At 33.1% G+C, this 24,811-nt stretch overlaps 2 protein-coding genes across 2 annotated transcripts in view; one reads left to right on the top strand and one right to left on the bottom strand.

The window, feature by feature from the left end:
* LOC148626868 (uncharacterized) overlaps positions 1 to 4,411 on the bottom strand; it is a 32,991-nt gene extending 28,580 nt beyond the window's left edge. Inside the window, exons 1-2 of the mRNA XM_088552988.1 lie at positions 4,213 to 4,411; positions 2,525 to 2,694 (exon numbers count right to left, since the gene is read on the bottom strand). Of these exons, the coding sequence (XP_088409114.1) occupies positions 2,525 to 2,694; positions 4,213 to 4,342 (300 nt within the window). The 5' untranslated portion in view covers positions 4,343 to 4,411. The remainder of the gene's footprint in view (positions 1 to 2,524; positions 2,695 to 4,212) is intronic.
* Positions 4,412 to 12,362: 7,951 nt separating this feature from the next.
* LOC148626867 (uncharacterized) lies at positions 12,363 to 24,786 on the top strand. The gene is made up of 6 exons (XM_088552214.1): positions 12,363 to 12,702; positions 19,757 to 19,830; positions 20,666 to 20,922; positions 21,462 to 21,660; positions 22,010 to 22,186; positions 22,355 to 24,786. The coding sequence occupies exons 2-6, from the start codon at positions 19,764 to 19,766 to the stop codon at positions 22,519 to 22,521; spliced, it is 867 nt and encodes a 288-aa protein (XP_088408340.1). The 5' UTR covers positions 12,363 to 12,702; positions 19,757 to 19,763; the 3' UTR covers positions 22,522 to 24,786.
* Positions 24,787 to 24,811: the final 25 nt, after the last annotated feature.

The following is a 24,811-nucleotide window of genomic DNA, read 5'->3' as shown; positions in this document are numbered from 1 at the left end:
GTCATAGTAATTAAATCTGACCACACGCCATCATTATGGTGAATCTGACCATACACCATCATTATGGTGAATCTGACCATACACCATCATTATAATGAATCTGACCTGACACACCATCATTATGGTGAATCTGTCCATACACCATCATTATGATGAATCTGACCTGACACACCATCATTATGGTGAATCTGACCACACACCATTATTACGGTGAATCTGAACATATACCATCATTATGGTGAATCTGTCCATACACCATAGTTATGGTGAAATGCAAAAATCTGAAGTTTTATCAGTGAAGAAAAAACAGTTGCCTGACATACCTCCAGATGGAATTTTATTTTTTTTAAATAGCTATGTTAACAGGGTTGCAGTTTTTGTTAGTCCCCTACCAGATTTAGCCGAAGGGGACTTTAGATTTGCACTCCATCTGTGTGTCTGTTAGTCCTGCAATAATTTGAAGTTTTCTGTACTTTTCTTCTAAACACTTGCAGATACTGAGCTGATTTTTCGTATGTGAGTCAACCTTAATGAGTTACAGATCAAGTTTACATTCTTTCTGCTTCTCTGATTTTTGTCCAAGTTATGACAACTGAACTTTGAAAAATTTACTAAAATTCAAGTTTTCCATACTTTTTTTTTCTACATGCTTGCAGATATTGAGCTGATTTTTGGAATGTGAGTCTACCTTATGAGTTATAGATCATGTTTAGGTTTTGTTCAACTTCTCTGATTTTTGTCCAAGTTATGGCCCTTGAATTCACCAAAATTTAAGTTTTCTATACTTTTTTCTAAATGCTTGCAGATATTGAGCTGATTTTTGGTACATGAATCTGCCTTGATAAGTTACAGATCAAATTTGCATTTCGTTCTGCTTTGCTGATTTTTTAAAAAAGATACTAAATTTCAGTTTTATGCACTTTTTTCGAAAGACTTAAAATATTGAGTTGTTTTTTGTTTATTTTGTTTTGACAAATCAGTCAACCATTATTTGGAACCTAATCTGTCCAACTGTCCATGCACAAAACTGGAAATCTGCATCAGTTAAATAGATCTGAACATCTTTCTTGTCTTTGTCCATATCCCTTTTCCTGTTCAAAATCAAGGTCATTTCCTCAGTTTGTCATTTATAATTGATTATCCAAGGTAGTATTTGGGTCAGTGATATAAACAACTGGTAGGGAACTATGTAATGCTTTGCAATACTCTCAGAATGCTTGTTTATAGTCCATTTATTGGGTATCAATTATGATTTTTATCTAAGACAAATTTACAAATGTAAAGACATTAAAAACATGTGTATTATCTAAAAACAAGAGGCTCTTGAGAGCCTGAATGGCTAAAATGGTTTAATACCTTTAAAAAGCTGAATACATGCAAAACACTAAAAATGATCAAATATCTTTGACAAAATTTGCAAAGATATTTGTCATAATAATGAACATTTTTGTTATAAACATTAATCAACATTCTACTTATGTTAACTGAAAACTGAATAACAGGCTAAAAGTGCAAAAATTCATTAAAAATGCAATCAACAGATTTTCCCAAATTTGCACCAATTGTAGAGCTTTACATATTTGATATTTTTTTACAGTTTACATTAATTATCAATCTGCTACGGTTTTGTAAATAACAGGCAAAAACTGGGAAAATGGTCAAAATGACATTTTCTGGGGCCATAACTTCAAGAAGTGCCAACAGATTTTTCTGCAATTAACACCAAAAATAGATTTTGAAATGTTGAACATATTCACACTTTACAATCTGATTTCCAATTCCAAATAATAAGCAAAAACTGATAAAAAAAAAAAAAAAGACACTTTCAAGGGTCATAACTCTAAGAAGTGTCAACAGATTTTCTTAAATTTGCACCAAAAAAATATATTGAAATACCGAACAATTTATCAGTTTACATTAATCATCAATCAGCTTTTGTTTTCTACTGTAAATAATAGGCAAAAACTGATAAAAAAAAAAAGACATCAAAATGATACTTTCAAGGGCAATAACTCCAGGAAATACAGTGTTCTAGGATTCCACTTTCACATAACACGTTACAGTGTTCTAGGATTCCACTTTCACATAACACGTTACCCAGGGCAAGCACAATTTTGGTGTGGAAAAGTTGTACATTATATTTACTATGCCCGTAAAGAAGACTTTAAATGTAAGACTAGAAGACTGAAGTGTCAACAGATTTTTCTGAAATTTGCACCAAACATCGATATTGAAATACTAAACATTTCAACATCTTACAATTATCAAAATAATAGGCAAAATAGGTAAAAATCATCATAAAGAGAGCAATAACTCCAAAATCTGTACATCTACTATCTTGAAAATATCATGTCATGGATGATTGTCCCTAAAAATTTATCGAATTCTGTACGGTAGTTTCAGAGAAAAAGATTTTAAAGAAAAGTTAACGTCAGACAACAACTGTGATGATGGACGCTAAGTGATGACAAAAGCTCAGATGGCCTATTAGGCCAGGTGAGCTAAAAATAAGGATATCATTTACCACAAGAGAAAGAACAGGAACTATACAGACAGTTAAGTCCTCAGTTACAACCAGCAGCCACGAAACTGTTGGATCAAAACAAAGACAGCTAATTGGTTTCTCACTGGTCCAGGGAATGTGGTGTACAACTGGTGAATGTCCACTGCAATAATATCGCAGTATCACATCTCCTTAAATTACAAAATGTATTTAAGACTTATTATTGTTGTAATTTAAAAAAGCTGATTTTGTTATTAACAGTTATAGTGAGCACCCTGAAGCAGTGTGAACTTTACAGTTATAACATGTATCTTAATTTCCCTTAAGGTTCCCTTATATACATAAAAAAGTCCCATCCCAGAAATGACAAAAAGTGAAGTATACCATTTTATTTAGTCAAAGCTTTCAAAGCTTATGTCAATTTTAAAAGCTCATTAGAGCTTGTGTTTTAATATTTTATATGTACCAATTTTACTTTTGAACTTCAACTTGTCAACCAGCTAAGATAGGCATACTTAAAGTTAAGTTGCGATATGATTCATTTCAAATCGGGCATACTTGCCAACTTACACGATTTAATCGTGTTTTCACAATTTTGACCATTTGTTCCGCTTACACAATTTTTCAGGTCGAATTTGTCCTAAAAACTTTTTTATCTTTCTCTTAAATCCTAAAAAGTTCATTCTTTAAGTGCCCACTTCTCCCAACACACATTTTGAATGTAAACAAACTTTTACTGAAAGTGGTAGGTCATATATTCAGCGGTCATGCGTAGTCGTGATATATGCATGGCTATGTCAGTAAAAAAAAATGTATGGTGCACAGTTCTGGTGGTATCTTATAATCTCTTGCCCAAAAATGTTAAAAACGTCATGACATTATCAATGTTTCAAAGGGAGATAGAATATCAATAATATGAAAAGCTTATTTCTTTTTGGCGAATTACAATACAAATAACCTGGTATATCTTTTCTCCTATGCTTGGAACACCATATCACAGCAAATAAAAAAATATAAGATGTGATTAAAATTTTGTACCCATATCAAAGTTAATCAATTATAACATTCACTGGAAGTAATGTATAGATGAAATATTGATGAAAATATATTGAATTATTTATTTTCTTTATTTTCACCTTCCAATAATGTCTCTCATGCCCTCCATGCAGGAAGTCATATCTGATGATGTATTACACATAAAGTTATTAATAGGTCACCACACTAAATTGTGTTTTTCTCACAATGTAAACATGCAATCTTGCCAATCAATAAATAGTTCAACAAACAAGTAAAAAACATTGCTGTTATGCTATCGAGAACCAATGACACCAGGATATGTACAAATGTACACGTAGCTCCAAAATATATAGCTCCCCTCTATGAAAAAGAACACTGAATTAAATTGATAAGAGTTCCCAATTGAATGTCCATATTCTCTGTACTGACCTAAACTTATAATACAGTATAAACACTGTAGTCTGTATACATACAGAAAACCAGTATAAACAGGGAGTAGGAACAGAAATCACTTTTGTTTTGTTCTTTACAGTTGTCAACTTTTTTTTATCTTATGTTAGAGAGCAGGGACATATATATATGTTATAACTGTCAAATTTACGATGCAAATTTTTGTGATATATATATATATGTAGAGAAGCCAAGAGTTATACGAGGAAACAGACATTTCTGACATTTTGTTGGACGTTTACCTGTTGAAACGACAAGTGCGAGAAAATTAACCTCGCCCGCTTCCCTCCATGCATAATTCAAAATACTGTGGTCTTTAGAATCTTCATCCCGAACTGTCATCCATTTTACAATTTCATAAAGGCTGAACATTTTCAAAAATTACTTGAACATCACATGAGTTCAGACGACGGAAGTAAATAATAGTTAATGTATATAGGTTAGATTCATGAAAAATGTTTTGATCCCGTATCACTTCTCGCCGATAAGGTGAACATAAATTTACGTGATAATTAGTTTAAACATATTTATTCAAGTATATAAGCACAAGCAAATACAGTATACACATTTACATACAAACTCACGGTAGGATTCGGAAAGAAGCTAGATAGCTTATACAAAGTTCCGTATCCTTAAGAGTAAACTTGCAAGAATATTCTTATAAATAAGATGCATGTGGAAGGATTTTCTTAATTGACTAGTAAATAAGACGAACGAATAGAAAAAAAAATTGAATTACAAAATTAGTGAAGAGATGCAGTACATGGAAGTCAATCATTTATAAACCTTTACTTTTGATAATAAACTTCTGAACTTTAAGAAAAACTTCTACATTTTGTTCAGCACTTAGAATATTTGAGCCATACAACAATAAATTTACAGTAATGGGAACATCAAGTGTCATAGAAAATATGATTTCATTTCGTATCAGTCTTACCAGCTGTTTGCGTAAGCTTTTTACCACTTCATTACCAAGAAGACTCCATAATTACATGGTAGATGCTAAATTGTACAACCCTTTTCAAGCAGGGATTATACCTGATTATACATATACGGGCCATATCAGTTTTTACAATCAAAACTCTGATAAATTAGTATTTACATAAATAAAAACAAACATTTTTGCACGTTTTGCAGATATTTCTAAAGCTTTTGACTCTGTTTTTGGCATTCAGATTTATTAAAAAAAAACAAAAAATGTTTAAATCTAAAAATTGGAGAAAACTTTTACAAGATAAATAACAAATTTGTCGTGAAACATGCGAACATTCCAGAAGCACATGGAGCAAAAAGGGGTTTAAGACAATGGGATGGACTTATACATCTGCTATTTATATTTATACAAGTGACTTACCAAAAATATTTGACTTTTCATGAACGGACCCAATGTAGTTAATTACAACAAAACTTTACTGCTTACAAGGATTTATATGTATATATTTAACTCCATGCTGCTTACAATATGCAGATGATCTAATTTTACTTTCTGAGAGTGAAATAGGTTTATAAGCTTGCCAGGACAGTTTTAGAATGTATTGTAATAGACGACAGGTTGATAAGTTTGCCAGGACAGTTTTAGGATGTATTGTAATAGACAAGTTAAGTTTGCCAGGACAGTTTTAGGATGTATTGTAATAGACAAGTTAAGCTTGCCAGGACAGTTTTAGGATGTATTGTAATAGACAAGTTCAGTTTGCCGGGATAGTTTTGGGATGTATTGTAATAGACGGGAGCTGAATATCAATGTCAACGAAATAAAAAGTTATAAAAGGAAGAAAAGACATTCTCTTAAATCGAGACAAAAATGAAAAATATCTAGGAATATTGACTTCATCCAATGGCAATCTAAAGCATGCGGCCGAACATTTATATTATAAAGCACTAAAAGAAGGATTTAGTTTGATATTCTATAGAGTACAACTATATTCTAGTACAAAACTGCAGTTAAAATTATTTGATACATTAAAACTTACAACAACTAATGGTTCCGAAATTTGGATACCAGATTTTACTTTACAAGATTTTAAAAAGGATAACATTCCATTTGAAAACATTCATCACAGAAATTTCAAATATCTTCTTGGCTTCCATAAAAAGGCATCAAACTTGGTCTCAAGATGTGAATAGAAAGGTTACTCATTCTTGGTTGCATTACATATCTGTCTTTTTTTTTATCAGACTAAACCTGTTTTCATCTGATAAATTATTTTCAATAGAGTAGATATACCTTGCCTTTCAGAGAGGGGTCAAAATCCAGATATTCTTTTATTGATTATAGTTGTAGAAAAATAATTTGGACATAAAGAATCTAAAAAATGAAAATTTAAAAAAGAGAACAAAGTATGAAAAATATTTATTAAAAACTATCTCTGGTGATATTTCATACTGAAAACTTAAGTATTTTCATTTTCTCATTCAGATTTTTCCATTCAAAAAATATCTAGAATTAAATCTCTCAATATCTATCAAAGTTGAGAATAAATTCCATCCTCTTCTAACAGAAAAAGGGCATATCATAGGCCAAAAGTTCCACACAAATCAAGACTTTGTCAGACATGTGGTGCATTAGAAGACGAAAAACATTTTATTTTATCCTGTCAAAAACTTTCAAAAATTTAGACATAACCCCTCTGATTTAAACAACTCTGAGAAGGAATCTACTATTCTTCCTGGAATTATGAACCTAGAAATTTGCACTTTTATTGAAAAGGCTTTTGGTTGTATAAATAAATACCATTTTCATAACTGATGGCTCTGTTCAAATATTATTTCTACTGCTTATGATACGTATTGTGTTAATATCTGTTCATTGTGTGGAATACAATACGTGTATATATAGGCTTGTTTTTTGTACTCAAATATGTTAATGGTTAAAAAACAATCTGAAACATGCTTAAACCATAAACATGTTGAAGGGAGAAAAAAAAACGAAAAGGTTGAAGAAAAATGGTTTCTAAACAAACGGCAGTTGTAGCCTTCCAATAGAAAATGTTATAAAATGAGACATGTGCTGAAACTAACAACGTTATACTCAAGACTTTGAATATGCTCAAATCCAGCAAGCATCATGATCCATGCCAATTTTATTTAAAAGCCTTCTTGACGCTTCCATCGCAGACTATCCATGAAGAATATATCCGACCAAAGGGATGTTTTGAAAAAAATATATACCTTTGTTCTCTCATTTACGATTAGAGAGGTCAACAAATGAAAGTCTGCTATGTGTAATTCACCAGCACTTTCCAACATTAGATGCCCAACCTTGAAATACTCCAATACGGCACGTGATCATCAACATTGATGATGTGCGGAAAATCAAAGAATACCAACAGAAAAACAGACTTTGATAACTTTACGGTATTTATAGCCAATGTAAAAACAATGGGCAGCATTGCTGACCAATTCGATACTGCAAAAAGCTCTATTCACAATTCTGTAATGAGCATAACATAAATATTGATTTTCCAATAAAAATCTAAATCTGGAATCAGGAATTCCAGAAGCACATGGAGCAAAAAGGGGTTTAAGACAATGGGATGGACTTATACATCTGCTATTTATATTTATACAAGTGACTTACCAAAAATATCTGACTTTTCATGAACGGACCCAATGTAGTTAATTACAACAAAACTTTACTGCTTACAAGGATTTATATGTATATATTTAACTCCATGCTGCTTACAATATGCAGATGATCTAATTTTACTTTCTGAGAGTGAAATAGGTTTATAAGCTTGCCAGGACAGTTTTAGGATGTATTGTAATAGACGACAGGTTGATAAGTTTGCCAGGACAGTTTTACAATGTATTGGAATAGACAAGTTAAGTTTGCCAGGACAGTTTTAGAATATATTGTAATAGACAAGTTAAGCTTGCCAGGACAGTTTTAGGATGTATTGTAATAGACAAGTTAAGCTTGCCAGGATAGTTTTAGGATGTATTGTAATAGACGACAGGTTGATAAGCTTGCCAGGACAGTTTTAGAATGTATTGTAATAGACGAGTTAAGCTTGCCAGGGCAGTTTTAGGATGTATTGTAATAGACAAGTTAAGTTTGCCAGGACAGTTTTAAAATGTATTGTAATAGACAACAGGTTGATAAGTTTGCCAGGACAGTTTTAGAATGTATTGTAATAGACAAGTTAAGCTTGCCAGGACAGGTTTAGGATGTATTGTAATAGACAAATTAAGCTTGCCAGGATAGTTTTAGGATGTATTGTAATAGACGACAGGTTGATAAGCTTGCCAGGACAATTTTAGAATGTATTGTAATAAACAAGTTAAGCTTGCCAGGGCAGTTTTAGGATGTATTGTAATAGACAAGTTAAGTTTGCCAGGACAGTTTTAGAATGTATTGTAATAGACAACAGGTTGATAAGTTTGCCAGGACAGTTTTAGAATGTATTGTAATAGACGACAGGTTGATAAGTTTGCCAGGACAGTTTTAGAATGTATTGTAATAGACAAGTTAAGCTTGCCAGGACAGTTTTAGGATGTATTGTAATAGACAAGTTAAGTTTGCCAGGACAGTTTTAGAATGTATTGTAATAGACGACAGGTTGATAAGCTTGCCAGGACAGTTTTAGGATGTATTGTAATAGACGACAGGTTGATAAGTTTGCCAGGACAGTTTTAGAATGTATTGTAATAGACGACAGGTCGATAAGTTTGCCAGGACAGTTTTAGGATGTATTGTAATAGACGACAGGTCGATAAGTTTACCAGGACAGTTTTAGAATGTATTGTAATAGACAAGTTAAGTTTGCTAGGACAGTTTTAGGATGTATTGTAATAGACGACAGGTTGATAAGTTTGCCAAGACAGTTTCAGGATGTATTGTAATAGACAACAGGTTGATAAGTTTGCCAGGACAGTTTTAGAATGTATTGTAATAGACGACAGGTCGATAAGTTTGCCAGGACAGTTTTAGAATGTATTATAACAGACGACAGGTCGATAAGTTTGCCAGGACAGTTTTAGAATGTATTGTAATAGACAAGTTTATAAGCTTGTCAGGACAGTTTTAGGATGTATTGTAATAGATAAGTTAAGTTTGCCAGGACAGTTTTAGGATGTATTGTAATAGACAAGTTAAGTTTGCCAGGACAGTTTTAGGATGTATTGTAATAGACAAAGACAGGAATTTATATATTGCAGTTACCGACATCACTGACACAGCACTGTCAGGGGCGGAGCAGACACTTTGAAAAAGAGGAGGCCTAAAAAAAGGGGATGCTATGACATTTGCAATTTTTTGTCAATTTTACACATGAAAATAACAAATTTTCCATTAAAAGTGAGGGGTGCCAATCACCTGCACTCCATGGATCCGCCACTGACAGCCGTGTTAATAATTTTAGTACTTCAAACATACTGTAATTGTAAGTTGTTAAAACTGTATTGTATCAGCAGTCAAATTACACACCATTAAGTAGAAAGGTTGAACAGCTTACCGCAGCAGTGCTGAAAGTTTACTTCGATACACATCCATCCACCATTTGAGTACGGAGGAATCGCGAGAACGAAAGAACGAAATTTCAACCTCTTACGTTGTATGAGTACTGTATAGCTAACGTTAAGGTACCGGTCATTTTATAAGCGAGGGGCTAGACTCCTTTACTAGAAATAATAATATATGCCCCAAATTTAAAAACCATCAATTGAAAAATATAATAATAATGATTCCATATTTCCCCTTTACTTTATAGCTGATCTGATCCGAAAGAAAGAATATCGTTTGGCTAGATTTTTTAATCTCAGTTTCCGCTATATAGATCACGTATTATCTTTAAACAATCCTAATTTCGGGGGTTTGATACATCGCATCTACCCCAACGAACTTGAGATAAAGGATACTACAGACACCGTGAAGTCAGCCTCATATCTTGACCTACACTTAGAAATCGATGGTAAAGGAAAACTATTGACCAAACTTTACGACAAACGTGATGACTATTCATTCAGGATTGTTAACTTTTCTTTCATCTGTGGCAACATCCCTTCAGCACCTGCGTATGGGGTGTTCATATCACAACTCATCCGTTATGCCAGAGCTTACCGAAACTACGCAGACTTTTTGTATCGCGATAAAACTCTAACAAATAGGCTTCTGGAACAGGGTTATGTTGCTACAAGATTGAAGTCATCACTACAGAAGTTTTATGGTCGTCATTATGAACTCGTAGATCGTTATGGTGTATCCATCAGCACCATGAAAACTGATTTATTCAACGGGTCATAGTTTTTCTTTCCTCGTTTGTCTACCCCGGACTTGACTTTTTATGAGCAACTCGGCGGGTGTTTCTAGAAAAGCAGAGGACGCTTACCCTACCGGTGCACCTGGTCCATGCTCCCAGTTTTTAGTGGACTCGGCGTTGCTCATTTGCTTCTGTTACTTTGTATGTATGATTTTAGTTTTGTCTGTTTTCCATGTCTGGTCTTTGTCCCTGGATTACATTCTTTTGATTACCGCTATAATCTTGGTTCCCTTGATTACTCTTAACAAGGCAGATTTTTAAATTTCGCTTACTGCTGAAATATAAATAAAAATTTTTCGCTTGCGCGAACAAGAAATCTCATTCGACATAAAATCTCAGTTCTCCCCTCATGATTATATTAACTTTGATAGATTATTACAAGTCTATGGTATTTTGTAATTCGTTAAACTTTGTCATTATTCATGCTGAGTTAAAGTGCATTTTGAAGATTGCTACTAATTGATGCTGCTGGCCAGACATTGGTGTTTGCTGAGCACATCTTAAAAATTTTGCAACATTTTAAATAACTAGATTAACAAATTCATATAACGAGAATCATACAATTTATTTGGATATTAAATATATATATATATATATATATATATATATATATAGAGAGAGAGAGAGAGAGAGAGAGAGAGAGAGGGAGGGAGAAACGTCTGAAAAATTCCCTCCACGGGACTAAAACTCGTACCGCTGTGACATCTATGGCAACACCGCCTGCATAAAGTCCAGCGCCCTAGACCACTCGGCCAGCTAAGCTATATGAAAATATAGCTTTCGCTGGCCGGGTCATTTTTCCTTGTAGGAATAATGTGGACTTTGTGTAGGCGGTGTTACCATAGATGTCACAGCTGTACAAAAAAAAAAAAAAACAAAAACAAAAAAAAACAAAAAAAAACAAAAAACAAAAAAAAAAACCGCGTTGTTTGCTTTTGTTACTTTGTATGTATGATTTTAGTTACTTTATGTTCTTTGTTGTGTATGTCTGTCTTTGTCCCTGGATTACATTCTTTTGATTACCGCTATAACATTGGTTCCCTTGATTACTCTTTAAAATTCAGTATACGATATGACGGAAGATTAGGGGGTACATGTACAATGCCTTGGAACTTGTTTAATCGCTCATGTCATGAAATGTCTTCTGACATTTTGTATACAGTTTTGTTAAGGTTTGATTGTACTATTCTTCTGGTTGTCACAAATAGCATGATAATTTCCGAGCTGATTTAAACGTTTAAGAAAGATTTTTCAACAGCGCTGCAACCAAAATTAGGGATACTTTAAACAACAGCTGGCTAGAACTGACAATAGCTACTAGCTATAGCTAGAAATTACAACAGCTATAGCTAATAGCCTATTGATCACACTAGTATCAAAACGATTTTTTTAAAATGTGCATTGAGACCAAGCTAAATAGCGCTATTATCTATTTGACGAATCTTTTATTCCTTTGAACATTCGAAAAAGGTAATAATAGACTTGGATAGTTACCAGACAAAATTTCTGTAACTAGGTTTCAGAATAAATGTGTATAAATGACAAGTCGGGGAAAAATGGCACACACCCTAATACCATATCATCTGTTTTGGTGCAAAGCTGCTAAATTATAAATTATTTCAGTCACGAGTTCCTGAATCTCACGGGATAGGTACTACGCCAAGTAAACGAATTGTTAAATTACATAATACATGTACAAGTTTTATTAAGCAATCCAGATTGACTTCTGTCACCAGCTTAATACATCGGCCCAAGCGCTGTTCGTTAAATTTAGACCAAGGAATTCAAAGAAGTCGCAAACTAATCAAAATTAACGGAAATATAAGATTTTATTTATCAGCAGTCTTGTGTCTCCATGGAGATTCAAGACGAGAATCAGGTGAGCTATATGGCGTTAATAGTCCTGCAGGAATAAAGTATATTTTGGTAAACACACGTATCAAATATTTAATCAGGTATTTGGAATGATAGAGCGGTTTTATAGAGATAATGATTATGATGCATCGCTGGAACAAATAAAAAAAAATGGCTCCAAGCACTAGTAAATACAAACAATAGGTATTGATCGAGTTTGAAGTTTTAAACATTACCCAGTAATTACATATATTGGCTGGATATGGATGGGGTTTGAAAATTCACCGATCGATGAGTAAATGTTGGCTGGGTCTCTGGGGCAATACACTAGAACTCCAGAAAATCAATCAACTATAGCAGAGGATATGATATTACTTGTTTCTGGTTTATGATGCTGAATTGAATTAATATACTTGTGATTCTACAGAATGATGTAATTAATAATACATATCCTCACAGTTTGAACTCTGAAGAAAAGGGATATTTATGGTCAGTACTCTCTGATACGAAAAACAAAAAAATCATATTCGTATTCATTCAAATGAGGTGTTGAGACGTTGTTACAAGTATTTGATAAGAAATACAGCCTATTGTGGGATATTGGCATTGACAAAAAAGGTAAGCTGTGCAATTAAGAGTTCTCATTTACTTTGTAGAGCTTATATTCCTTCTGAATAGGGTACTAAAATGCATTGTATTTTTTTTTTAAATTAAACAGTTGACTTTAGTCTATTTGAAGGTTCTACCAATGAGCCAACAAAAGCCTTAATTACTGCAAACTTGGTCAGCTGGCTATCATGATTACAAGGGAATAATACTGAATATTTGGGGAGGTCCGTATAAAGTGTATTGACAGATATCGCATGAAACGTGTACATACTTTCTGTGGAAATGAAAGAGAACGTTTTAGCAACAAATCAAATATTGTACATGTATATCGGACCGGATCATGAACATGTATACTTTGTATTTAGAAACAGTTTTATTATTATTTAAAATGGAAAAGGAACTAATGTATGCTTTGAAAATAGAAAAAAAGGCGTGGTTTATGATTTTGAAATAGAAACAACCCTACATGGTGCATTGTAAAATACTGGCTAATAAATAGAAATATAAACTTATAAATATTGCGTGATGTAAAATTTACCAAGATTGTTATATAAAGGTGTTTTAGCTGTGCTTGAAAAAGTAAAAGAAATGTGTCCCTTATTATGAAAACACTGACGGTCATTTACTTTCTAGCTAACAACCGTGGAAGTGCTCTAGCTGAATAACCAATCGTGTGATGTAAATTTATTATTACCAATATTTTGTGTTGGTTAATGACAACCTCTAAATTATAAATATTTGTGGTCATTTATAAAAAAAAATGCGATTTGGACGGTACGCATTTTTATTTTCTATAACTATTATTTTAATGATCTAGGAGAAACCATTCTCTCTGAATCAAAACTTATTAACTTTGTATAAAGGCATGAGTTGAGTATTGATCCCAAGCCAATGCTCTGTACATGGACAGAGGCCTTTAGAACAAGATAAAAGCAATTACTGAGATATACTGCAAATAGTAGTTATCGATACTTGGGGAGTCAAGGGAGATGTTCCCACTTAATTATTAATGACAATTACACTACAATCGTCCTAGTTTAGAACTTTTAAAATGAATGATTTCTGTGTCTATTATGGACGGTATTGTTTAACCTTAGTTACTATTTGTATTACGTGTGACAATAACTTTATTGCGCGAAAGGCGGAACCAATGATGGTTCATGATTCAATCTTTTATACTGACCTCTCATCATTATCAGAAATGAGTCCACCCATTGTTCTGTAAGCTAAAAAAAAATAAAAAAAAAACAAACAAACAAACAAACACCAATACAAACAAACCACAACAAAACAAAACAAAACAAAAACAAAACAAGAACAAGCTAGTCGCAAAGTCTAATCACAAAATAGTTGAGTATAAATAGAACATACCATTTTCATGTCAAACCTCAAAACACATGACAGACAGATAGTCTACAATTTTCTGTACATTGGATTTGAAGCTTCCATTAGAATTTGTGGTTTTGATCCCAATGGACGTTAATTCATCGTCATACTGGACATAAACTTGTCTATAGTGTATAATATACATCAATACTCGGGCAGTTACATCAACACAAAAACAAATAGCATTATGCAAAAAGAAATGATGCAATGTATGCTCTAATATCAAGGTTGATATATACATCTAAAGACAAATTTATGACGAAACAAAGATACAATTCAATACGTGATACGTGTAACAATGAATACAACGACCAGTAACATAAGCGGCCGTGCACTGAAAGGAATGCTGTCTTTCTAGCTTTGTTGAGAAGCTATTTTAATTAACAAACACTAAGAAATGAGAGAAAAATACTAAAAATTGTCCACGTGGAACTACATAAAACATTTGAAACAATCAGCTAAATGTTTCTCGCATGTTAAAGCACATTACTTCCGTTTTAATCATTTATAATTTTACTGATATCGTCGCTAAATCAATAAAGGATTAAGATTATACAACATAGCTCTCGAAGTTATTGACTTTTAATTGTTGAGAAATCTAAGAAAACTCCTGCCTGGAATATGATATGATATGCTTTATAAAACATGTACTAGCTTATCTCTTAGTCATCGTTATTAATTATCAGAAAGCCATAAGGTACAAAGGGTTTAACAATACATGATGACAAACTGTGTATGTAAATAAAAATAGGATTGCTCCATTTTTGTTGTACTGAATTTCTTTATTTGTTTGCAGGTTTGTTTGTTTGTTTTGTTTGTTTTTTTTTTGGAGAGGGGATTTGTTTTATCTTTTGTATAGATGTATTATTTAAGGTAGTTTTGTCTGTTCCTTTTAATTATGAGGTTTTTACCACTGTTATGCATGTAGACGTATTTATTTTTTTATAGTACTGAACCTTGTGTTGTTCAGTGCAAGATGCACTAAACATGAAAAATTCTCATTCTAAACATGAAGATTTCATACAATTTGATCAACGAAAGCGAATTCAAGACTGCGCGAAAAAATACATTTGAAAAATAAAAAAAATCATGAAAAGATACGCAAATTAGCCAGGATACGGTACCCAAGACCTACTTTAACTGTACTCGTGTCTAGCATGGCTGCGAATTTACACCATGCAATTTTAATTTGATGTATGCCTGGTCGATACGTGATATTAAAATTTACATATATACATTATTAAAATCATGATTAACACCAATCCTATAAGCATTTCCCTATAAATGGTAGAAGGACATTACCCTACGTACATGTAATATTCATGTGTCTGGCATAGGCATTAAACTGTTTCCATGACAAATTAAGCCCTATTTACATAGTTGCACTTATTACTTGCAAAATAACGCGTGTACATTTTAATTGCAAACAGGAACTCAGTATCTGTTGATTGGAGCCGAACCTTTTGTTTATATTTATGATGATTTAATCGCTATATTATTAGCCTGTGAGATACTTATATAAAACTTCAGCTTTAATGAAAACTTCAGTTTCATCTTAGACGCCGAAGTCATTTGGCAAAATTTACATATAATGCACAATATTCAAATTCCATTTGTCAATTGAGAAGGTCGTAAAACAAGCAAAAATTGGAACCTTAAGAAGACATAGACACGAAAAGGATACTAATATAAAACTAACTGTCACCATATAGGAAAACACAGCACTAAAATCATTCATTGAACTACAATGTATGGAACAAGTCTACCGAAAGTCTTAAAAAAAACTGATGTATCGTGTGCTAATGTTTGCGCTCTTGCGCTCTAGACTTACTTACGAGGAAGTATCACTCGGTTTTTCTTTAGTCTAGTTGGCCGAGTGGTCTAGAGCGCTGGACTAAGTGCAGGCGATGTAGCCATAGATGTCAGAGAAAAGAAGGGTCCGAATCCCACTGAAGGAGCGACCAAAATTGACGCTTTTTACTTTTGAATAGCAGTTAAGTTAAAACTATGCAACATGATTTCTTTATTGTCCCTCAAACCCTTTTGCTGTACAGGTGCATGCGTGGTGGTTGATCTTCACTTCTTAAGTAATGAGGGAAACTGGTGTTTATCGCAAATGCCCCTCACTGTCATGATATATATGTTTTTAAAATCACACCGAATCTTTGAGTGACAAGACAAAAGATTTCCCAACGAATTCTCGCGAAGGTAATCGTTATGGCAAACACCACAGCTAAGGAAGAAATGGAGTATATTTTTATGCATATTCCAAGGCAGCCGTAAAAATGACCGAAATCTTTAAAAATGTGTTTAAAATACACTTGCTATCAACCAATCAGAATCCAGCATTCATTTATGACGTGGAATATACATGTATACAAATGTATTAATTTATCGATAAAATGGTATGTCTGAATATCTTTACAAACCACGCAGATTAATGTTATTTTTAATTGTTGCGTATATCAGGTTATTCGGATGAAATATGTTTTCTTTTTTGAATGCAAACTTGTAGCGGAAATTGTATTAAAACATACATTAGTAAAGGCTCACCTTACGTGGTCGGTAAGCAATGACACAATTGTTGATGAAAAATAGTCAAAATAATTGTCAATTTTTAAAACATCGATGTAAAATTTGACTTCAAAGTGGTTTTAATATAGTGTTTCACGCAAGTGATGTAAAGTTGACCAGGTTGAATGTTTTCCCATGAATCATTACTGATTGACAATTTTATACTATCCAGTAGTGTTGAAATATAGCGGAAATAATTTCGAACGGGAAGTTTAGCGCTATAAAACCTGGTTTAATTCACCTGTGCCTGTGTCAAGTCAGGACCATTGCAATGGTTTCCAACTTTCCTGCTTTCACTCTGATAATGCCATTTGTTATATGGACTTTCCTTTTGAATATTCATTTTGGCTACTGCCTAGATTTTGTCGGTTCGGTAATTTTGTTATTATCCTGCATTTGTTTCAACTTTGATTGTAATGTGACTATTGAATGACATAACCTCAATGATCCTTAGAAGATCACACATCACTTATAGGTATTTTACCACTTAGATATCGAGCAACACACCAGGAAGTAATAAAGCCATATATACTTAAGGTTAATACTGCATTAGTTGGACAAATTTTGTATAATTTGTGCATGTTACACGGTTTGAACATGCTGAATAAAGTATATATTAAGGATTCTTAAGATTATCGGGGAGGATTAAATATCGACGTTACAATCATTGGGAGATCCAAGTAGAGCATTTTCAGAAAGTCTGAAGAATAGAATACTGACGGCACAAACTCATTAAAACTCTAGACTGAGGGCAAAAACTCATTACAACAGAAGACTGAAGACACCAACACATCAGAACAGAAGACTGAGGTTACAAACTCATAAAAAACAGAAGACTGAGGTCACAAACTCATTAGAACAGAAGACTGAGGTCACAAACTCATTAGAACAGAAAACTGAAAACACAAAAACTCATCATGTCAGAAATCTGAGGACACAAACTCATTAAAACAGAAAACTGAGAACACAAACTCATTAGAACAGAAGTCTAAAGACACAAACTCATTAGAACTTTAAGCTGAAGACACAAACTCTTTACAACGGAAGACTGTAGACACAAACTCATTAGAACAAAAGGCTGAGAACACCAACTCATCAGAACAGACGACTGAGGTCACAGACTCATCAGAACAGGAGACTTAAGACACAAATTCATTGCAACAGAAGACTGAAGACACACTCATTAGAAGAAAAGGCTGAGGACACCAACTCATCAGAACGGAAGACAGGTCACAAAATCATTAGAACAAAAAACTGAGAACACAAAAAACTCATTATGTCAGAAGACTGTGGATACAAACTCATTAGAACAGAAGGCTGAGGACAACAACAAATCAGAATAGAAGACTGAGGTCACAAACTCATTAGAACAGAAGTCTGAAGCCACAAACTCATTAAGGCAGCAGACTGAAGACACAAACTCATTAGAACTCTAGACTGAAGACACAAACTCATTAAGGCAGCAGACTGAAGACACAAACTCATTAGAACTCTAGACTGAAGACACAAACTCATTAAGGCAGCAGACTGAAAACACAAACTCATTACAACAGAAGACTGAAGACACAAACTCATTAAAACAAAAGGCTGAGGACATCAACTCATCAGAACAGAAGACTGAGGTCGCAAAATCATTAGAACAGCAGACTTAAGGCACAAATTTATTGCAACAGAAAACTGAAGACACGCTCATTAGAACAAAAGGCTTAGGACACAAACTCATTAGAAAAGGATACTGCGGACACAAACTCATTAGAACAAGAGACTGAGGGCACAAACTCATTAGAACAAGAGACTGAGGGCACAAACTCATTAGAACAAGGAACTGAAGACACAAACTCATCAGAACAGGAGACGGAAGTCACAAACTGATTAGAACAGCAGACTTAAGACACAAATTAATTGCAACAGAAGACTGAAGACACACTCATTAGAACGGAAGGCTGAGGACACCAACTCATCTGTCATCAGGACAGAAGATTGAAGACACAAACTCATTAGAATAAAGCTTGAGAACACAAACTCTTAAGAACAGAAGAACAAGGACACAAACTCATTAAAACAGGAGACTGAAGACACAAACTCATTACAACAGAAGAACGAGGACACAAACTCATTACAACAGAAGACCGAGGACACGAACTTATTTTGGTTGTCATTATAGTTAAGTTTATGTAATCTGATAAACTGTGGGGTAATTTATGATCACAGTCTAATCAAAAGTATTCGGAAAGAACCAGACATTATTTGGTAAATCTCATCAACTTCTAAAACATTCACAAAATGTCTAACTTTAAACATTTATCATCCTACACAAACTATATACGACACTTATTGCTCTTTCAACTTTACAACATTCATAAACACATTCAGCACTCTTCTAACTTTAAAACATTCATTATCCTGCAAACTATAAACCATTTAGTACCCTTCCAACTTAAAATATTCATTGTTCTTCTAACAGTAAAAAAAAAATCTCACTTTTCCAGCTGTGAAACACGCATTAACACTCTAAAAGTATTAGAAAAACATTCATAATTTGTTTTCAACTGTAAAACATTCCTCAAACTTCTTACCATATAGCAACCTGTAAACTATAAAAAAAAACTTATCGCTCTTCCAACTAAAGAAAAACAGTAATCCTCCTTCAAAATACAGTGTTGTATAAAACATTTCATCAGGACATGTCCAATTAAATATTTGAATGTACATCATTCGAAAGAGCTATATACTCCTCCAAAAAATCGTAAAAAGACCAATATCATGAAATTGAAAGCTTTGATAAATAGCTCATCTTATTCTGATCTTAACAATTTACATAAACTTATGTGAAAAATTACAAAAATATCGTTTCCAGGGTAGATCTCTAAAGTTATGAATATAGAAAGCTATTATAATTTTCCTTCTAAGAAACATATACACCAATCAACTCCTTAGCCCTAGATGTGTGTATTTTGTAATTATATATATATATGTATGTTGTTATTAATTTTGTTCTCTATACCATTGCTCTATGGTGTAGAAAAAAAATACCCGGTAAAACCAATTATTATTTGTTATAATGTTTGTTAAGTTGTTAAAGAGCATTAACGTCTCTTTTCAGGATTACAATGATAATTTTGGCAGCAACGTTGATCTTTCTTCCGAACTTCTATCCAGTCAATGCCGATATTGTTGGTAAGAGGGGAATGTGGTTTTAAGACAATAAAATGATTTTATCAAAATTTAAAGTTAAAAATACTCATATACACAACACACTGATAATTCACTGAATGACAAAACAGACTACACAACGACAATATTCAACACAGATGCAGCTAATATCAAGACACAGAGACAACACACTGAAAACACATACAGTTGTCAAAAAAGTCTTACAACATACATGAACATAGAGACAACACGCATAATAAATAGATATGTATATGCTTCACGGACGTCTAATAACAAGTCAAACAGACGACACCTTAACAAGATTACAGCTAATAACAAGTCAAACAGACGACACTTTAACAAGATTACAGCTAATAACAAGCTATATGGTCGTCATCATGAACTCGTGGGTCGTTATGGTGTATCCATCTGCACCATGAAAACTGATTTATTCAATGTGTCATAGTTTTCCTTTCCTCGTTTGTCTACCCCGGACTTGACTTTTTATGAGCAACTCGGCGGGTGTTTCTAGAAAAGCAGAGGAAGCTTACCCTACCGGTGCACCTGGTCCATGCTCCTAGTTTTTAGTGGAGTCCGAGTTGTTCATTTGCTTTTGTTACTTTGTATGTATGATTTTAGTTACTTTATGTTCTTTGTTTTTGTGTATGTCTTTTTTTTGTCATGTCTGGTCTTTGTCCCTGTGTTGCATTCTTTTGATTACCGCTATAACCTTGATTCCCTTGATTTCTCCTATACAAACAACACACTGATAACACAGAAAAATTACTACACATACAGAAAAAAAAACTATAAATTAGTTCCAGTGTACTAATATGTTACTGGAAACTTTATCTTATAGTAAACTTGAGTCCGTCAAATCTTGAAAACAACAGATGCAGAGAGACCATTGTTATCAATCCTGGCAACGAAACATCTGTTTTTGCAACGAAGAAAGTGCCAGATGGACACTGCACCCTGTTTTTCAGGACAACAAGAACTAAAGACTCTGAATGTAGCAAGTTTTGTGTCACATTCAGGAAAAAGTCCTTTAAAGATTGTTACGTAAAAGTGAAATTTACAGCGGTTAAGTTTGACAACAATGGTGATCAAACTAACGTAAGTGAAGTTACTGATCAGAAATTAATGCTTGCGAATTTTTAGTGTAAAAACAGTGAAAAATAATGGCTTGAATCAATTTTTGTTTGCTAAAAATAACAAAAATAAATTTCAATATCTCATTTTTTGAAAGACTACATCAGCAACGGTTAAATAATTAATAGTTATCAAATTAACTAATTTAATATGGCTTAACGATTATCCAGTATATATTAACAGAACAACCCTGTTTTACTAAAACTCCAAAATAAGAAGGACAAACAGCAGAGATAATTTTATTACATTAACACAGTTAATGTAAATTATCTCATGCTTCCAGTTTTGAGCGGAGTCCGAGTTGCTCATTTATTTTTATTACTTTGTATGTATTATTTTGATTATTTTATGTTCTTTGTTGAATTTAATTCAAATGAACAAATTAAAAGTACATATAATTCAACAATTTGGCAATGCTTTACATGATAATGAAAACTCCAATGAACCAACAAAACACTCAGATATGCCTGTATCAATGTACATGGTCTTACCATATATTTTAGGTCTATGACTGTTGGCATCAGAACAATTTTGCTGGACCCTGGTGTCCTACGACGGACAAGCTACAGATGGACGTTATAGAGAGTGAACCATACCACTACAGCTATCAAGACCTGGCATTTAAAGGTTCTTATGACTTCTCTGTAGATGTCACTCCGGTCTGTTCTCCTAAAACGTTTATGACTGTGACTTCGAAGACAGGTGAGTACGTTAAAAGACGATAAAGTAAATACAATTTTATATATACCATAATAATTTCATTTGAGATTTGACTTCCTGAAATTTTACAGATACATGTGCCTCTAGTCTCCTATCAATTGATTTATTAAGGTTATACCAATATGGCAGTCAAAGTGATCTTCAGTACAACGAGAATGGATATGGTGAATATGTCAAAGATACAACAACCCTACCGGCATTCAATGTTCAACTCAATATTTTCGGTACATATTCTATAGATGTCTGTTATATGGATAAACATATGGTAAGGTGAAAACATACACGATACATTATTGACTGAAACAATGTTAACTATTTTACATCTAAATAGTAAAAAATTCCAACCAGAAAAAGAATGACAGAATGGAACAGATAAAGGTTGAAGGGATAGTTGTTGGAACCTGTCTAGCCTGTATATTCCTAGTTCTATTGGTGGTCATGTATCTGTACTACAAATCCAAGGCCATTGATGATGTCACTGGTGAAGAATCTTCAAAACGAGGTGCAGGTTAGTAACGTGACAAGCATGACTACATTTATTTATCCTAGCTAGATTACACGAGAAAAAAAAACAATATATTAAGTTATACAACACAAGAGACAAAAGTCAGCAGAGTTCACAAATAAAAGCTTCTTGTAATTTTGAAATAAACATTTTATTTTCTCCATGTTACAGGAATGATTTTTACCAGTATAAGAGGAAGATTTGGAGGGAAATCAACAACAGCACGTTCAGAAAACGATAATTTTGATAAGTATCAAGAAGTCAGGCAAACTGATGATGATCTCTCGGCGAGTACTTCGCACCATAATAACAAAAGTATTGAGAGCAGTCCAGTCTAAACACAAAGAAGTGTTTGATATTATCACGTTTTTGTATTAGTATATGAAATGGGTGTTAAACTTGGTTTTTACCGAGTAAAGTATTCGAGCGAAAATGAAATAAAAAGGCAGAATTAAAACAATTATGCATGGAAGTGTCCTATACTCCACCGGTTTTGTATTAATTATTATTTGATATTCTTAGTTAAAAAATAAAGTTATATTTTTTACTTATATTAAAGAAATACATGTAAATGGAGCAAGTGTCTACGTACAGCTCATGCATGGACAACAATCCATTACAAGTTATCACCGGAATGGAATATTAAATTGAATTAAATATTCACTCAGTCTTTCAGGAATCGGATTCATTCGTTTGACCACAATGCTCTACATCCATTAACAGACTTCGCACTTTCTGACTTCACACCATTTACGTCAGGGCACTATAAACAACAATGGTGTCATCAGTATTCTTTGAACGCTGGTTAGTGTAGAACGAAGTGACATGATGGCTCGCTAATGACATATGTAGCAGTGACATGCACGTTATTGTTCGAACATTGTAATTTTGGCATTGTATTTTAAGATTTAGAGACTGTTCATAGGATTTGTTTAAAGAATTCTACATGTGCTGGGTTTCGTCATAGAATAGTGATTTTGAACTAGCAGAAATATACAAACTAACAACTGGTGGTAGGGAGGTCAAAGCACCACACAGACTGCAAGACTACTTTATTTAAATTTTTCGATTTTCAAAAACTTGGACTGGAAACAACAATTGTCTTTATAGAAAAAATGAATGTGCAGTTAATGGACATGCGAAAAAAGCACACATAAAACCTTCAAGTTGTACAATACAATTTATCATTTTGACAGTAAGTAACTGGGGGTCTAAAAAGTCTTGAAGTACGATATCTTGCGGGGCAATTATTATTATTATTATTTTTTGCTTTGACAGTTAACTGGTCCTGTAGTTTATTTTGCTAATGGATCAACTGGGTAGATAGATATCAACATTGCACCCACCCAGTACTTCAGTCCCTATGTAGTGCAATTTCAAACGCAACGCTTTTCCCCCAAAGAAAACCTTGTGTTCCATGTCTACGCGGAAGAGCTGTTTTTTAAATATATATATATTTTGTAATTTTTCAACCAAAACAATTCTAAACAGTATAATAAGGGGAATAATTTAATATTGTTTCATGTCATATTGTGTTGTATTTTTCATCTTGACCTGTTTTATTGTTGACGTTTTCCTAGGTATTCAATGTAGCAGTTCAAGATTAAGAAGAAAAAAAAACAATGTATTACGTGAAGTATATATGTTATATAAAAGAGTAATCAAGGGAACCAACGTTATAGCGGTAATCAACAGAATGTAATCCAGGGACAAAGACCAGACATGGAAAACAGAATACACAACAAAGAACATCACGTAACTAAAATCATACATACAAAGTAACAAAAGTAAATGAGCAACTAATTTGAAAATACATTTTCTCATTAAACAGAAATTCTAAAAGAACTTGAATACCTTGTTCATGGACAGCAATCATCATACGCCATGATTTGAATCGTGATCAGTGTAGACTGGCCATTCTTTTGATATACATGTAGTTCAATAATTTAATTATAAGGAATGACTGTTACATTTGTTCGGTCTATTTGAAATGACCTTTTGTGCACCACGTGATTGAGGTTAATTCTGCATTGACCGAAAAAAAAACATACCAGTTCTTCCTTAAATAACATTGATATCATGCTACTACCGAAGTGTAGGTCAAGATTTTATTCCTTTTATTTAAATTAACCAATAAATTAAACATTTTTGAAATATTTAATATACATCTGTAAATATATTAAATGTATGTTTAATTGTATTTTATACTTAACGTATATAATATAAATTCCTGTACATAGACTTTTTCTTCCATTTTTATAATGTGCACGAATTTTTTCTTTTATTTAGTCTACGAGTTTGATGTATCTATTGAAATTCGTCCAGGTTTTGGACTAGATTGTTGAACTGCAATGTATTAATGCTAGAAACAGTTATAAGTGTACTGGGTTTCCTAGTTTGACATGTTTGATAGACGTTCTACAGACATCGAACATACCTTGCTTTCGACAGTTGATGGTACAGATGTTTCCCCTTTTGTAAAACTTATTGACATTCGTTTTGTATATCAACACTTTATTGTGTTAAACAGAATCGTACAACACTTTTTAATAATGTAGTATATTTTGTAATTTTTACTTCGAATAAATTTGTTAATTTAATTAGTTCACCGTCAATTAATAATTTATG

Source organism: Perna viridis, chromosome 1 (assembly GCF_037379345.1).
Source record: "Perna viridis isolate PV_CMFRI_1.1 ecotype Kerala chromosome 1, ASM3737934v1, whole genome shotgun sequence".
Taxonomy (NCBI): domain Eukaryota; kingdom Metazoa; phylum Mollusca; class Bivalvia; order Mytilida; family Mytilidae; genus Perna; species Perna viridis.
Note: the sequence above shows the minus strand (reverse complement) of the source record. Positions and strands in the feature narration are given on the sequence as shown.

Excerpts from the sequence above, each read along its gene's own strand:
- LOC148626867 (XM_088552214.1), top strand. The coding sequence starts at position 19,764 with ATGATAATTTTGGCAGCAACGTTGATCTTTCTTCCGAACTTCTATCCA. Across the intron at positions 20,923-21,461 it reads ACAATGGTGATCAAACTAAC|GTCTATGACTGTTGGCATCA; the intron begins GTAAGTGAAGTT and ends CATATATTTTAG. Across the intron at positions 21,661-22,009 it reads GACTGTGACTTCGAAGACAG|TAAAAAATTCCAACCAGAAA; the intron begins GTGAGTACGTTA and ends ACATCTAAATAG.